The sequence below is a fragment of the Prunus avium genome, chromosome 8 (assembly GCF_965620075.1).
Source record: "Prunus avium chromosome 8, drPruAviu1.hap1.1, whole genome shotgun sequence".
NCBI classification, from domain to species: domain Eukaryota; kingdom Viridiplantae; phylum Streptophyta; class Magnoliopsida; order Rosales; family Rosaceae; genus Prunus; species Prunus avium.
The window spans coordinates 29216054-29231812 of NC_142291.1; the positions used below are offsets into that span (position 1 = coordinate 29216054).

At 37.1% G+C, this 15759-nt stretch overlaps 2 protein-coding genes and 1 pseudogene across 3 annotated transcripts; 1 reads left to right on the forward strand and 2 right to left on the reverse strand.

Moving 5' to 3' along the window:
* Window positions 1-119: 119 nt before the first annotated feature.
* On the reverse strand, window positions 120-15040 carry LOC110773641 (cold-regulated 413 plasma membrane protein 1-like). 2 transcript variants are annotated; one of them, XM_088245436.1, is made up of 4 exons: window positions 14702-15040; window positions 780-887; window positions 610-680; window positions 120-474 (listed from the first exon to the last, which is right to left on the reverse strand). In XM_088245436.1, the coding sequence occupies exons 1-4, from the start codon at window positions 14875-14877 to the stop codon at window positions 221-223; spliced, it is 609 nt and encodes a 202-aa protein (XP_088101562.1). In that variant the 5' UTR covers window positions 14878-15040; the 3' UTR covers window positions 120-220. The 2 variants fall into 2 exon arrangements, with proteins under 2 accessions (XP_088101562.1, XP_088101561.1); XM_088245435.1 differs by lacking the exons at window positions 120-474; window positions 610-680; window positions 780-887 and adding exons at window positions 13309-13778; window positions 13914-13984; window positions 14090-14197 and having other exon boundaries at window positions 14702-15038.
* Window positions 1750-13150, forward strand: LOC110744706 (TMV resistance protein N-like). Its single transcript, XM_088245317.1, has 5 exons — window positions 1750-1943; window positions 2071-2224; window positions 9886-10984; window positions 11309-11584; window positions 11672-13150. Exons 1-5 carry the CDS (start codon window positions 1883-1885, stop codon window positions 13148-13150), a joined length of 3069 nt encoding a protein of 1022 aa, XP_088101443.1. The 5' UTR covers window positions 1750-1882.
* LOC110757273 (uncharacterized) lies at window positions 3453-6662 on the reverse strand (annotated as a pseudogene).
* Window positions 15041-15759: the final 719 nt, after the last annotated feature.

Below are 15759 nucleotides of genomic sequence, written 5' to 3' on the forward strand. Positions count from 1 at the left end.
TCATTGAACAAATACTGAGCTCTCTACATCAATGAGAAATAAGTCTCTTGCACAAGGTTTCTGCTCACATTTTCATAAATACAAACTATAAGACTCGTATGTAAACACAACGAAAATACAAATTTTGTAGGGGTCTACATGAATTAAATACAAAAAAGGAATTTAACACAATGTCCAAATCACAGAAGACTCCATATGATGGCAAGAATGGTTGTAAAGTCTATAGGATGTCAAGCACCAATGCCCAAACAGGGTAGACGAACAGAATAACTATGCCAACGGTATTCGATACGCCATTGGCTTTTGTGAAAGCATTTCTGAACCCACCGGCTGCCCGGATGTGTTCTTGCAGCAAATAACCAGCGATGACGAGACATATTACAACGCCAATCCAGTCGCCCCTCGCGGTGTTTGCAATTAAACTAGGAGCAACGACTATAAGAAGAATCAATGCAGCCGGCAATTCAAGCCACTCTGGAGGTTACCATCATAACCAGTAAGCACAAACAGAAAACAAAGGATCAATTTCTAGGTAACATAATATGAATCAACTTCCCAAGCTAACATAAACATTATAACTCAGCACTGGGAATCAAATTTGCATTTTACCTGGGAAATGTTTAGGAAAGAAAATCCGTAAGATGACAGCAACTAAAGCAATCCATCTTCCAATCTGTCCCCTGTGAAATTAACCATTTAGAAGAGTTTAGAGGGAGAGAAAAGAATGAACAGATAATAGGAAATATGCAACTGATAATACACACAGTATAGAAAATAACCTGAAGAAGTTGAACAATATTGAAGGAAGGGTAAAGAAAATGTAGGGGATTAAGAGCCCTGTAAGGATGTTTGATTTCCAGTTTGTTCGATCCAAGACCAACAGATAGCTGCAGTAAGCACAGATAGAAATAGGTAAGGTCGTGCATATTTTCTCAAATCAAATCACTTTACATCAGAAAAAAGGTGATAAATTGACAATCTGTGCCACTGTCAATGACTGTGCACTCACTCAGAAGTCTATATATTCGCAATGATATTACTAACACCATTAAAACCACTCAAAAAGTTTGCATCACAAATCTGTAAAAGAAATAACTGACAAAAAAAATTCCACTTTAGCCATCCATCAAACATACAAATGAAAAATCTTAGTCACAGAGCAATCACAATCAAAACTTTGATAAACCAATGTCAGAATTTTTTTTCCTCATCCAAACGGAGGGTAAATGAGATGAAATCGAGGAGATTTACTAGGAATCTGATCCTTGATTTAGGGAGATATTCTTATCATAAATCGAGTTTAATTAACACAATTATTTGACCTAAGGAATCTTCCCCTATCCACGTGTCACCCTGTGATTAGATGCCAAAACTCATGTTCCTACAATTTAATAGATGCCAACTGGTTTTGAGTTGGAGATCGACAAAACTCTATAGAAAATCTGGTCCCATCTCTATCATCAAAATCAAGAGAATAAAAAAACACAACACATGGATGAAAGGAAAAGGTCATTGATAAACACCTTTGAACTCTGAAAGTTGCACAGACAGGCAACGCACTGGCATTTCTTTTCTCTTTTTCCTTTTGCTTGATCTTATTATTGCCTTCACTTCAAATTCACATCCACCTTGATCAAACGACATATATTATTCCCAACTCTTTCAGCCTATTATTACTTCTCCTTCTCAGGCATATATGCAACATAATCAAACGACATGGATCCAATGACCACTCAGATATTAGGAGCCTCTTCCTCCTCTTCTTTCAACCATTGTTGGACATACCATGTCTTTCTGAGTTTTAGAGGTGACGATACGCGCTACAATTTTACAGACCATTTGTACAGCAATTTGGTTCAGAAGGGAATTAAAACGTTCGTAGATGAGGAGGAGCTTAGACGAGGAGAAGAGATATCACCAGCCCTTCTTAAAGCAATTGAAGAGTCGAGGATTTGTATTATCATATTTTCCCAAAACTATGCATGGTCAAGGTGGTGCTTGGATGAGCTAGTTAAGATCTTGCAATGTAAAGAATCAAAAGGGCAAATGGTTTTTCCAATTTTTACAAAGTGGATCCTTCGGATGTGCGAAATCAGAAAGGTAATTTTGGTGAAGCACTTGCCAACCATGAAGGTCAGTTCAAGAATAACATAGAGAACGTGGCCAAGTGGAGGATAGCTCTTACAGAAGCAGCAAATTTGTCAGGCTGGGCTTTTTGGGAAGGGTATATTTCTAACCACTATAGCGGCTTACCAGCTTTTATTATAGGCTTGAGGGTTTTTTTACATTTATATTATTTTTTTTATAATAGTTGAAAATTAGTTTAGGTTCCAAAATCCTAATATCTATAAAATAGTGCTCAATGATTATCTAAAAAATGAATGACTTTGATCAGATGACATTGTAGTATGTGTAATGAAAGCTAGTAAGCCATAATATCTTAAGGGAAATTTAATGAAACTAGTATTGTAGGAATTTAAGGGGTGGTGTGATGTGTGTTGCTCTGATACCACTTGTTGGATTGTTAGGGGAAACAAAGTGATTTTATTAGATTGGAGGAGAATAGTACATAGGTGAGGTATAGGCTAATTGGCCTTCTTCATAGCTTATTGGCTTATTGGCCTCCTTAGTATTTTGGCTAATTGGCCATCACACTTGACTTAGAATAGTTTGGGCTATTTGGCCCTTACACTTTAATTGGTGAGCTTATTGGCTCCTCAACATTATGGCTTGGTTTGGGTAGCTCTTGGCTCCCACATAGTTTGGGAGTTTGCTTCTTTACTCCCACATGAATTGGGAGTTGATTGGTTCACTCCTTACCTATTCACTTGATTCATTACATTGGATGGCTTGATGCCTATTTATAATTGTTCCTAACCGACATGGCCCAAGTTCCACCGACTTGGCTTCTTCATTTACAGCCACTAGCATATACAACTTTCTAGACTTAACTATATTACTCTAGTATAATATCTAGTTAATGTAGTCTTGCTCTAGAGAATTCCTCCATAGATATTTATCCTTAGCCATATGAGTCTTGCAAGTTGCGGCCATGCTTTAGTCCCACCGATTTGCTCTCTTTTATCCAGCCACAAGTGTGGCTTCATCTAGAATATTCTTTGCATATTTATTTTTGTGTTGCCGACATTCCATCATCTAGTTTGTAGGTTCTTGAGTTTTCTAGAATTGTGTAGTTACATCTACACAAATATGCATTACTTTTTCAACACTCCTCCTTAATGCATATTTGTGTTTCTCCACGCATGCTCCTCATGAAGCTGATATTGATGAAGCTCTTGTTGATGCTGCAACTCCGTGCTTGTGTGGCACTTTCCTCGTTCGTAGGTAGCTTGGTAGTTTTTCGCCGACAATATTCTTCATTCTTCACAACGCCCAAGTTTTAGTTTCAACATTTGGGCTTCTTTTTTTCACACCCTACATGGAGGAAAGTTTTTCCTCTCATGTCATCTCTCTTTTATTTTCACTATCTCCTCCTCTAGAACTTTCTCTAGATTTCCTTCCCCTTCTCTAGATTTTTTGAAACCTTGAATTGAGTATTGATAGCACGTACCTTGCTTCCTTTGCTTCCTTAGAATTGGTCCATGCTCCCATAGTTGATCGAACACGGCTCTCGAGTCGGCCCTTATGCCCAAAGCGATCGAACCAGCTCTGACGCCCAATGCAATCGAACTAGCTCTGACGCCCATGTTAGTTTGTAGTGGGCGAAGTGTGTTGCTCTGATACCACTTGTTGGATTGTTAGGGGAAACAAAGTGATTTTATTAGATTGGAGGAGAATAGTACATAGGTGAGGTATAGGCTAATTGGCCTTCTTCATAGCTTATTGGCTTATTGGCCTCCTTAGTATTTTGGCTAATTGGCCATCACACTTAACTTAGAATAGTTTGGGCTATTTGGCCCTTACACTTTAATTGGTGAGCTTATTGGCTCCCCAACATGGCTTGATTTGGATAGCTCTTAGCTCCCACATAGTTTGGGAGTTTGCTTCTTTACTCCCACATGAATTGGGAGTTGATTGGTTCACTCCTTACCTATTCACTTGATTCATTACATTGGATGGCTTGATGCCTATTTATAATTGTTCCTAACCGACATGGCCCAAGTTCCACCGACTTGGCTTCTTCATTTACAGCCACTAGCATATACAACTTTCTATACTTAACTATATTACTCTAGTATAATATCTAGTTAATGTAGTCTTGCTCTAGAGAATTCCTCCATAGATATTTGTCTTTAGCCATATGTGTCTTGCAAGTTGCGGCCATGCTTTAGTCCCACCGATTTGTTCTCTTTTATCCAGCCACAAGTGTGGCTTCATCTAGAATATTCTTTGCATATTTATTTTTGTGTTGCCGACATTCACTACAAGAAAAACAAGTATTAGTGGCCACCCACTTGGTCACAGAAACTACCCTTTTTAGTCACTGAATGCAATAAGTGTCCAAATATTGGTGGTCACTGGGTGGTCACTAGAAGCTCGTCACAAATTCTACTTAGTGGCCAATATCAACTATTGGTCACTACAACACAAAGAATTAGTGGCTATCCCTGTCTGGTCACTAATAAAAACGCTATTAGGGACCACAACTTTGGTCACTAAAGGGCTTACAATTTGGTCACCAAAACATGCAATTTGGTCACTGAAACTGAGTCACGTGCCCACATTAGTGACCTGCTTGCTTGGTCACTAATGTATTTCAAAAAATTGGTAACTAATTAGGTTTACCTCTCCATGTTCTTTATTTATTGTATTACAATATGAAATCACTATTAATTTCTTTTAAACAGTGCTGTAGATAAAATTTATAGCATCAAATAATTCATTGCGTTCAAAAGCAATCCATATATCTAACATTCTTCCAACAAATTCACAAGATGTCTCAAAAACAAAATACTAGATGTTTAAGTTCAACATAAATGTCAAGTGATTCCCAAAAACAAATAACATAAGATTCATCACTAGTAGATTGTCTTCTACCCTTTATCCATCAGATCTGCATCAAACAAAGAATAATATCAGTTCTTACTTGGGATGCACTAAACTGGGAATTAAGTATATTGTGCAGTTTGCAAAATTATATTGTAGTAAGATGAGAGTTATAAGCTAACCTCATTGATGACGAAGTCGAGGATAACTGCTACAGCAATCTTTTTACTAGTTCATCCGTCTCATTTTGCCTTGTCTGTAAACCTGCTAACTGATACTTTTGTGCAGCAGAATTCTCCTTCATTTCTGTTAACTCATTTGCTAGAAGCATACATTGTTTCTCTGCATCATCAGCCCTTTTAGTTGCCTCATCTGCCCTTCTTTTAGCCTCCTCAACTGTTACATGACTGCATTGTCCAGCTTTAAATGTTTTGGGTTTCGAACCTGCTCCTAGGCCACGTATATAACCCGACTTAGGTGGACCAACAACTTTAGAAAGAACTGAGTCATATATTTCATCCTCATACATCAATACAATAGATTCCTCATCTGTTTGTGGCAGGTTCTTCAGCTTTTTCATCTCATCCTACATAGTACATTTACATCATGTTTATGTACAATAAAGCTCAAAGGATCTGAAAAAGTTCAAAAGCAATAAAGACTTACAAAAGCATTCTTGGCATCTTCGCCAACCCATGTTGTTTTCTTTGTGCTAAATCTGGTGAGCTGAAACAAGTCTATGCGGCTAGGTTCTTCTCCAGTTTCAGAATTTCTCTATTTCATGTAGTCATAGACCACCATCATGTTATTTAGAAGTTCCATAAATTATAACTAAAAAAATTCAATGTAAGAAGATTGGAAGGGTCAAATGAAGCTTACATTTTCATATCTAATACGACTAAAGGCCTTTGTCCCAGCACAATGTGTGATCTTCAATTTCTTTCTATTTTCCTTATTTTTTGCACTACTTTTCTGCAAAAATAAGTATTAAAAGTAATAAGGAGCATTAGATGTATAACTAAACTAAAAGTAATGAACACCAATAGGAGGAACTAGATACCTTCCACTCATCTTTTTGCCATAATTGAACTAGATAGTTCCAATCATCCTCTCCCACTGTTTGAGGTCGATTTTCAAGTGCCTCCTCGGATCCATATGCTAGAAATTTCTGATGCAAATTGTAACGCCAAGTGTAGTATCTTCTCTTCATGTGATCCTCAATAGCCATATTCACATGAGGTTCATTGCTCAAATTGAATTTCTCCTAAAATTTTAAAGTTAACCATAAAAAAAATTAAACATGATTTAGGAGCCAAATACCTCACAGAAAACATAAGCAATGGACAAACAAACAAACAAACAAAGTTATTATGAAACCCACCAGCAAGTTTAAACAGGCAAGTTAGCTTAAAAAATAGAGAATGTATAAATAGCAATTGCATACTTGTAGTGTTGATGTCCTCTTCCAAAGTAGGAAAGTGAGCTACTTGAGAAGACTCCGATAGTTCAGTATCCTGTGGAATCACTAACTTATCACGGTGGGAGGAAGATGACCCATACTGACTTGAAGTTGATGGCCTGGGACGTTTGCATAGAGGTGTAGGTGAAGATGGAGGCGTTGATCGACATGTATTTTGGTTAGGATTGATGTTTGCAAGTCGGGGAGACTTTCGCAATTGATGCAATACCTTCGTAGCTCGTCCTCTACCAGCCATAGCAATTTAAAACCTGTATAAATAAATAAAAATTAGAAACTGAAATATAAAAAGAAACTAAAATAAAACTGAAACTGAAATAGAAACTTAAACATAAACATAAACAAAACCATAGCAATCTAAAACCTGTATAAAAAAAAACTTAGAAACTGAAATATAAAAAGAAATGGAAACTGAAATAGAGACTTAAACATAAACATAAACAGAACCAATATCATTATCATTAGAATTGTTTTCATTTCAAAAAACCTACATAACAATATCATTATCACTATCACTAGCATAGCTTAAATCTTCCTCAATGTCCTCATTGCTATGGGCACCATCTTCTGCATCGCTTTCAACATGTTCAACAGGAATCATGTCCATGTCATCTCTATGTAACAACACCTCATCATCATTAACTTCCACAAAACTGACAAACTCATGTGACTCTTGCTGATATGGATCCTCGCCCTCTTCTACAACATAATTCACTTCCTTCTCTTCTACAAAATCATAATTCCCTCGAGGTTGTGACCTCTCTACAACTCGCCAACTATTACCAAGCTTTGTATCCTTTAAATAGAATATTTGTTGTACTTGGCATGCGAGAACAAATGGATCGTTCTCATACCAAGTCTTAGTGATATTAACACTTTGGAATTTGTATTCATCTATACGTATTCCCTTTTTCTCATTGAGGTCAAACCAATCACACTTGAAAATGATAACCTCGTTGCTCCCAAGGTAAGATAAGGCAATGATCTCTTTCAAAACACCATAGAAGTCAACATTCTTGCCTTGATGTTCTCCTTTAACAACCACTCCACAATTTTGAGTTCTATGATTCATCTCTCGATCTTGAGTGTGAAACCTAACCCCATTCATGACACAACTGCTGTATAGAGCTTCTAATTTTTTTAAAAAACAATACAGGTCATGCTTACCAGAGAAGCAGAGCATGTTTTGAATGCTCTGTATCTCTGGTTTTTTATTTTGGATCATTAATTGGTAAGACATCAAAGTGAAGGCTAATAAAAGCCAACTACATGCTACCAAATGTATCTCTTTTTTCACCCCTCTAAGACAAGGCACTACTAACGGTAATGTATAATATTCCAAGACCCAAAATCCTTCTTTGATACTTAATCTCAGAATCCTCAGAAACAAACATGAACACACCAAGAAGGAACTAACAGAACCCACTTTGACTCATATCTCCATTTTGATTGATGCCAAAAGAATGTTTCAATGAACTAGATCTAATTCCCTACATAAACTATGAAAACATTACTGAATTTCTGAAAGCATACAAGAGTAATGCAATAATATTTTCATCAAGTAAACACAAAACAAAATCATAGTTAGGAAAATTGATATCACAGTGGAACTCAAAATCACAGTGAATAGAGAATTAGGGAATAGAGAATAGAGAATCATAATCAGAGTCACAATCGTACTCAAATCAAACTCAAATGAATTCAAAACTTACATTGAAACCAAAGAGAAATAGAAAGCTCACTTGATATTGGGAGAAAACCTAGAAATCGAAACCACGGAGACGAAAAGGACGACGAAGAGACGCTCGCTCGACGAAGAAGATGGTCCCGCTCGCTATGAGCTCGCGCTGGTCTCCTTCAGATTTCGCTCGTCTCGCTCTGAGCCAGCCAGCGCGTTTTGAAAAATATAAATAAAGAAGTTTTAAAAAAGTTAATCGGTCTGATGTATTAAATGAGAGAAGTAAGGCTGCCTTGGCATATGTGTTCGTCACTAACTATATAATTTCAGTTGTTTTCAGTGACTAAATTAAATAAGGCTTTTTATCACAAATAGTCCTTTACGTTTACGAAATTATCACGAATGGTCCTTGAGATTTTTTTGTGACACTAATAGTCCTTAACGTTTGGGCTTTTTATCACAAATGGTCCCTGCCGTTATAAATTCTGTTAAGTGTGATGTGGAAGATAAGTGGAGCCCACATGTCCAATCACATTGTGACATGTGGACAAAAAAAAAATTAATTAAAAATGGAAAAATAATTATATATATTTTTAAAAGCTTAAATGTAAAAATGGCTGAGGGTTAAATGCAAAAAGCTAAGTTTTCCATTTTTAACATATTGGCCAATTTTAAAAACTTATCAGACAAAAATAAATTAAAATAAAACATTAGAGAAAGGAAAAAAACTTGAAAAAAAAGGATGGGGGTTGTCGGGGAGGGAAGGACCCAGCAACGGAGAGGTGGGAAAGAGGGGCATGGCCAAAGGGGAGAGATGGAGACAAAGAAGTGAGGTGACCCCTGAATGGGCAAAGCTTGGCTGGAATGGGGTAAATGGCTAGGGATAGTGGGGTAGGGGTTGTTCTTGTGAGAGGAAGAGAGAGATATATATTTAGGGGTGAGGTGGATCGGAGTTGGGGTGGTGGGGAGAAAGAGAAGAGAGAACAATGGTGGTTGGCAGTTGGGATTGGAGAGCAACTTTTTCTTGCAGGTGGCAGTGGGAAAGAAAAAAAGCAGAGGGAGAAGAGATGGAGAGTGTGGGCAGAGGGGGAGAGAGACTGAGTAAGGAAGGGAGATGAAAAGTTGCAGAAAAAAAAAAAAAAGAATTTTCATTAAAAAATTATTTAATTATTTTTTATCCACATGTCACAATATGATTGGACATGTGGGCTCCACTTATCTTCCATGTCACACTTAACAGAATTTATAACGGCAGGGACCATTTGTGATAAAAAGTCCAAACGTTAAGGACTATTAGTGTCACAAAAAAACCTCAAGGACCATTCGTGATAATTTCGTAAATGTGAAGGACCATTTGTGATAAAAAGTCTTTAAATAATGGTCAGAAAATTTGGTCATTAAAAATTAAAAAATAGGGGTAAATTATTTTAGTGACCACGTAGTATTATTAGTCATTAAATTCACTGTATTTGTGACCATTATTCATGTGGTCACAAGGAAATTGGTCACTACTGACCTTTTTTCTTGTAGTGATTCCATCATCTAGTTTGTAGGTTCTTGAGTTTTCTAGAATTGTGTAGTTACATCTATACAAATATGCATTACTTTTTCAACAAATATTAAGGGAAATTTAATGAAACTAGTATTAATTAAGGTGGTTTTTTTTGGTTAATCGTGCGAAATTCTCTTGTTTTTGTGTTTTATTTTAATTCAATGCCTTTCTTTTAAACATTCATGGAAATATACCCTTACATTAAAGGCTTCTTATGCTTCTAACATGCAGGCATGAATCAAAATTCATTCATGACGTGGTGGAAGAGATTTCAATGCGGCTATTAAATCGAACCTATTTGAATGTGGCGAAGTACCCAGTTGGAATCGAATCTCGTGTTCAAGAGATGGATAAGCTTTTAGATGTTGGGAGAAATATAGTTCGTATGGTAGGGATATGGGGAACTGGTGGAATAGGTAAGACAACACTTGCTAAAGCCGTTTATAACTCAATTTCCTATAAGTTCGAAGGTAGCTGTTTTTTAGCAAATGTTAGAGAAACCACAATGAGACATGGAGGTGTCGTCCAACTACAAAACGTTCTTCTTTCTGAGGTGATAGGGGGAACAGAATTGAAGGTGACTAATGTTGATAAAGGAATGAATGTGATAAAGCAAAGGTTGAGCCATAAAAGGGTTCTCTTAATTCTTGATGACGTGAATCATTTGGACCAGTTAAACAAATTAGCTGGAGGGTCTGATTGGTTTGGTTTGGGCAGTAGAATTATCATAACCACAAGGGATAAGCATTTGCTAGTTGCTCACCAAGTTAATCACATATACAAGGTCACAGAATTGGATCATCATGAAGCTTCGAAGCTCTTTACTTGGAATGCCTTCAGAGATAGACGTCTGGATGATAATTATGTGAAACTTGTAATGAGTGTAGTACAATATGCTCATGGCCTTCCATTAGCTTTGATTGTTTTAGGTTCACTTCTATGTGGTAGAAGTATACATCAGTGGCAAGCAGCATTAGATAATTACAGAAGAGTTCCTAACCAAGAGATTCAAGAAATTCTCAAAGTAAGTTATTATGCACTAGAAGATCCGGTGAAAGAAATTTTCCTTGATATTGCATGTTTTTATAAAGGTGAAAATAAGGACTATGTGATGCGAATACTGGAATGTTGTGAGCTGAACCCTAAGTATGGTATTGAAGTACTCATAGAGAAGGCTCTTATAAATATTGAGGGTGATCATATTGGGATGCATGACTTGCTAGAAGAAATGGGTAAAGAAATCGTTCGCCAAGAGTCACCAACTGAGCCTGGTAATCGTAGCAGATTGTGGTTTCACGAGGATATTTACCATGTTCTAACGGAAAACACAGTAAGTATGATTTATACACACTCAACACTTTTCTGATTCTACTCTGTGATTGATTTGAACATTTCCCTTTTCAGGTTTCCCTTGATGGATCATCCCAAGAGAAAAGAAAAGAAAAATCGAAATTTGTTTAGTGTTTTATTAATTTACTTGTCAGTTAGTGTTTGAATGCTTCTATATATGCGTACAGTGTTTATTCAATTCAATAAAGCAACAGCTTATGCAGGATATAGTTTTCTTGTTAAAATCCTTAATAGAATAAATTTGAACACTTGCATTCTTATTTGATGAACTTACTTTCTTCGGGCTATTGATTTTTCATACTAGGGAACAAGTAAAATTAAAGGAATCGTGGTAAAGTTGCCCGAGTCATATGAAATATGCTTGAATGCTCAAAGTTTTTCACAAATGAAGAATCTTCAAGTTTTTATCAACTGCAATGCTCGTTTTTCTGGAGATATCGATTATCTGCCCAATGAGCTAAGGTTCCTTGACTGGCCTGAATGTCCGTGTCAATCTCTGCCATCAAATTTTAATCCAAGGAAACTTGTTCAACTCAATATGCCTCGCAGCGGCCTGTTACGACTAGGGGAGGGATTCAAGGTATATAAAGCTTGTTCAACTCAATATGCTTTCTTTAAAGCTTATCATTTGATCCCATCTTTCTTTTTTGTGGTTGTTGTCTCACAGAGTTCGCAACATCTGAAATCTATAAATTTCGAAAGCTGTAAGTTCCTAACGAAAATTCCCAACTTCTCTCGAATCCCGAACTTAGAGGAATTGAATCTGAAGTACTGTGGAAGTTTAGTTGAGGTTGATCCTTCTGTTGGGTTCCTTGATAAACTTGTTCACTTGAGGCTTAATGGGTGCTATAACCTTAGAGTTTTTCCAAGAAGAATGAACTTGAAATCTCTGCGAAGGATGAATCTTGAAGGCTGCACAAGGCTTGAGAATTTCCCTGAAATAGAGGGGAATATGAAATCCTTAATATGGATGGATCTATCCCGAACTGCCATCAAACAATTGCCTTCGTCAATTGGAAATCTCATTGGTCTTGAAAAGTTATATATACATGGATGTGAGAACCTTACAAGTCTTCCATGCAGCATTTATCGGTTGCAGCATCTAAAGATGGTTTCCATCTATCAATGCCAAAAACTTGTTACATTTCCGAATAAGGTTAACCCTGAACCTTCATGCAGTGCAGAAGCACTTTCCTTAGTGCTTCCAACTAAGTCTTCAAACATTTCACGTGGAAAAAACGGCTCCTTAGCATTTCCCAAGCTCTGGAAATTCGATGTGGGAAGATGCAATTTATCAGAAAGTAATTTCCTGCAGACTCTCGATTGCGGGTCCACTTTAGAAGTACTTGATCTCTCAGGAAGCGATTTTGTTAATCTTCCCTTGTGCATTAGAAAATTTGTCAACTTGCGGATGCTTAACTTGCGTGGCTGTAAGAGGCTTGGAGAAATTCCCCAACTCCCATCCGGAATAGAACGAGTGGATGCAACTGATTGCATATCATTGGAAGAATTTTCGAACTTGTCAAACATTCTGGAAGGCAGAGACTCGCATATGATTGGTTGGATGAACTTGACTAATTGCCGGAGACTGTGTGACAATCTGGCCGGTGTGGCAAAGATGAAAAAGATTGTGCTGTGTCCGGTTGTTCTGTCCTCTCTGTTTCTCGCCCAACAATCTGTGGTTGAGGTTGTGTTTCCAGGAAGTGAGGTTCCAAAGTGGTTCAGCTGTTGTAGGGATTTGAAGGAGCGTCGTGAATGTGAAGTTTCTGTTGAAGTCCCTCCCAATTTCAAATGGTCAAAAACAGGGTTGGCTCTCTGTGCTGCTGTTGAAATCAAGCAACACAGTTTTGGCAATTGTGGCTTGATAGCCAGAGTTTACATGGATGAAGAATGTTCTCATGAACATGTGGTTTATTTCGATTCGAAAGAGATGGAGTCAGCTCATCTGTGGCTGTATTATATCCCATTCCATACAATGATAGCCAAGACAAGAACTGGCTCGCCACCTTATAAGTGCCAAGTTAGTTTTGACCTTACCAGTGAAGGTTCAGTGTTTTTCGAAAGCTGCGGAGTCCACCTAGTGATAAAAGATGATTTGCCAGTGCCCAAAACAAAGTTTCTCCCTAATTATTGCATTCAAATGTAATGCTGGATAAGTCGCATTTGATTTTCGCTCACTCCTTGTTTTTTGTCTTCCTTCTAATTAAGTTGTATTTCTTTCTTCTTTTGTTGTCGAAGAAAAGAGTTCCAGTAACATATGATGTTTATCACATAAGATAATAAGAAAAGGTCCTTCAAGAATCATTGAACAAATACTGAGCTCTCTCTACATCAAAGAAAAATAAGTCTCTTCCACAAGGTTTCTGCTCACATTTTCATAAATACAAACTAGACTCGTAGGTAAACACAACGAAAATATGAATTTTGTTGGTGTCTACATGAATTAAATACAAAAAAGGAATTTAACACAACGTCCAAACCACAGAAGACTCCACATGCTGGCAAGAATGGTTGTAAAGTCTATAGGATGTCAAGCACCAATGCCCAAACAGGGTAGACGAACAGAATAACTATGCCAACGGTATTCGATACGCCATTGGCTTTTGTGAAAGCATTTCTGAACCCACCGGCTGCCCGGATGTGTTCTTGCAGCAAATAACCAGCGATGACGAGACATATTACAACGCCAATCCAGTCGCCCCTCGCGGTGTTTGCAATTAAACTAGGAGCAACGACTATAAGAAGAATCAACGCAGCCGGCAATTCAAGCCACTCTGGAGGTTACCATCATAACCAGTAAGCACAAACAGAAAACAAAGGATCAACTTCTAGGTAACATAATATGAATCAACTTCCCAAGCTAACATAAACATTATAACTCAGCACTGGGAATAAAATTTGCATTTTACCTGGGAAATGTTTAGGAAAGAAAATCCGTAAGATGACAGCAACTAAAGCAATCCATCTTCCAATCTGTCCCCTGTGCAAATAACCATTTAGACAAGTTTAGAGGAAGAGAAAAGAATGAACAGATAATAGGAAATATGCAACTGATAATATATACAGTGACAGTATAGAAAATAACCTGAAGAAGTTGAACAATATTGAAGGAAGGGTAAAGAAAATGTAGGGGATTAAGAGCCCAGTAAGGATGTTTGATTTCCAGTTTGTTCGATCCAAGACCAACAGATAGCTGCAGTAAGCACAGATAGAAATAGGTAAGGTCGTGCATATTTTCTCAAATCAAATCACTTTACATCAGAAAAAAGGTGATAAATTGACAATCTGTGCCACTGTCAATGACTGTGCACTCACTCAGAAGTCTATATATTCGCAATGATATTACTAACACCATTAAAACCACTCAAAAAGTTTGCATCACAAATCTGTAAAAGAAATAACTGACAAAAAAAATTCCACTTTAGCCATCCATCAAACATACAAATGAAAAATCTTAGTTACAGAGCAATCACAATCAAAACTTTGAAAACCAAAGTAGAAATAAGCACGGAATTTTCAGTACAGAACAGATCGTGTATTTTGTAAGACAGACAGAGTCACATAATAGATCAAGTATATGAAATTAACATGATTAAACTATTACCCAGAAACACATATGAATCAATATCTGTTAAAAATTAAATTCATGACACAAAGATTAACCAAAAAATTCTCAATAATAAGGAGAGGAGCATACATTGCAGCAAAAGAAGCAACCCATTTGAGGAAAGAGGTGCCAAAGCCTAAGCTGCCCAGATGGATGGCATGGTTGGCAAGCTTTTTAGCAGCAGTGGCAAGGTCTTTGAGATCGGAGTGGATCAATTCATTTGCATCTGATTCAGTCATCATTTTCAAGTAGCTCTGTTTTGCCATCTCCAATTTCTCTCTAAATCTCTGTTCACAACCCCAACAAACAGAAAACAACCCTTTGACTGTTCAAAACACAGACAGAAACAGAGCACAGCGAAGTTTACTAGGGAGAAGGCAGAGAGTATAGTTGACGCTGGGTTTTCTTGCGTATATAAGGAAGGAAGTGGGTGGAAGATTTGAGAAAATATCTATAAAAAGAAATTATTGGCGCCACGTGGCAGTAAGTGGTGAGTTGCACCAGCTATATTGAGATTTGGACGTTCCTTCTTTGTCTTCTGGATTAATCACAAAGTTGGTCCCCTTCTCTTTATGATTTTGTTTATTTAATTATTTTTCTTGTAAGAACTAAGGGAGTTCTGCATTATTGAATTCAAGCTTATAAAGTAGATTATCTTGATTTATTTTTACTTTAATTTAATTTAATTATATATTTGAGGAAATTTTGTAGCTTGACACGTTGCCAATCCCACCCAAGCAAAATGAACTGAAAGACCCAACAGGGTATCAGATGAACAATCCAACGGTCCAAGTCCTTTTTCTTTGTGGGGTTTCTGGTGATTAGGTTTTTTTTTATTCTTTCGGTTGAAAAAGATGCTTTATTAGAATACCATAAGATTATACAACGACTGTGATTGGATTTGCCGTGTGCAATTTAACACTGTTTTCTTTGTTGTCGACCTTTAGCTTAATGTAGTTTTGCAATGAGGTCCTTGTAGTTGGGTTTCATTTACAATTCTGGACCCTAGTGTTTTTGTCTTGTCGGCCGACTCATTTGAACCCTTTCTCATAATAAGTATTTAATTTCTACAAATATGATGACTTGGAGTTTCTAGGCACCACATAGAATTTTGGCAGAGAAACCCACCGGTGCATGTGCAGCCTCTG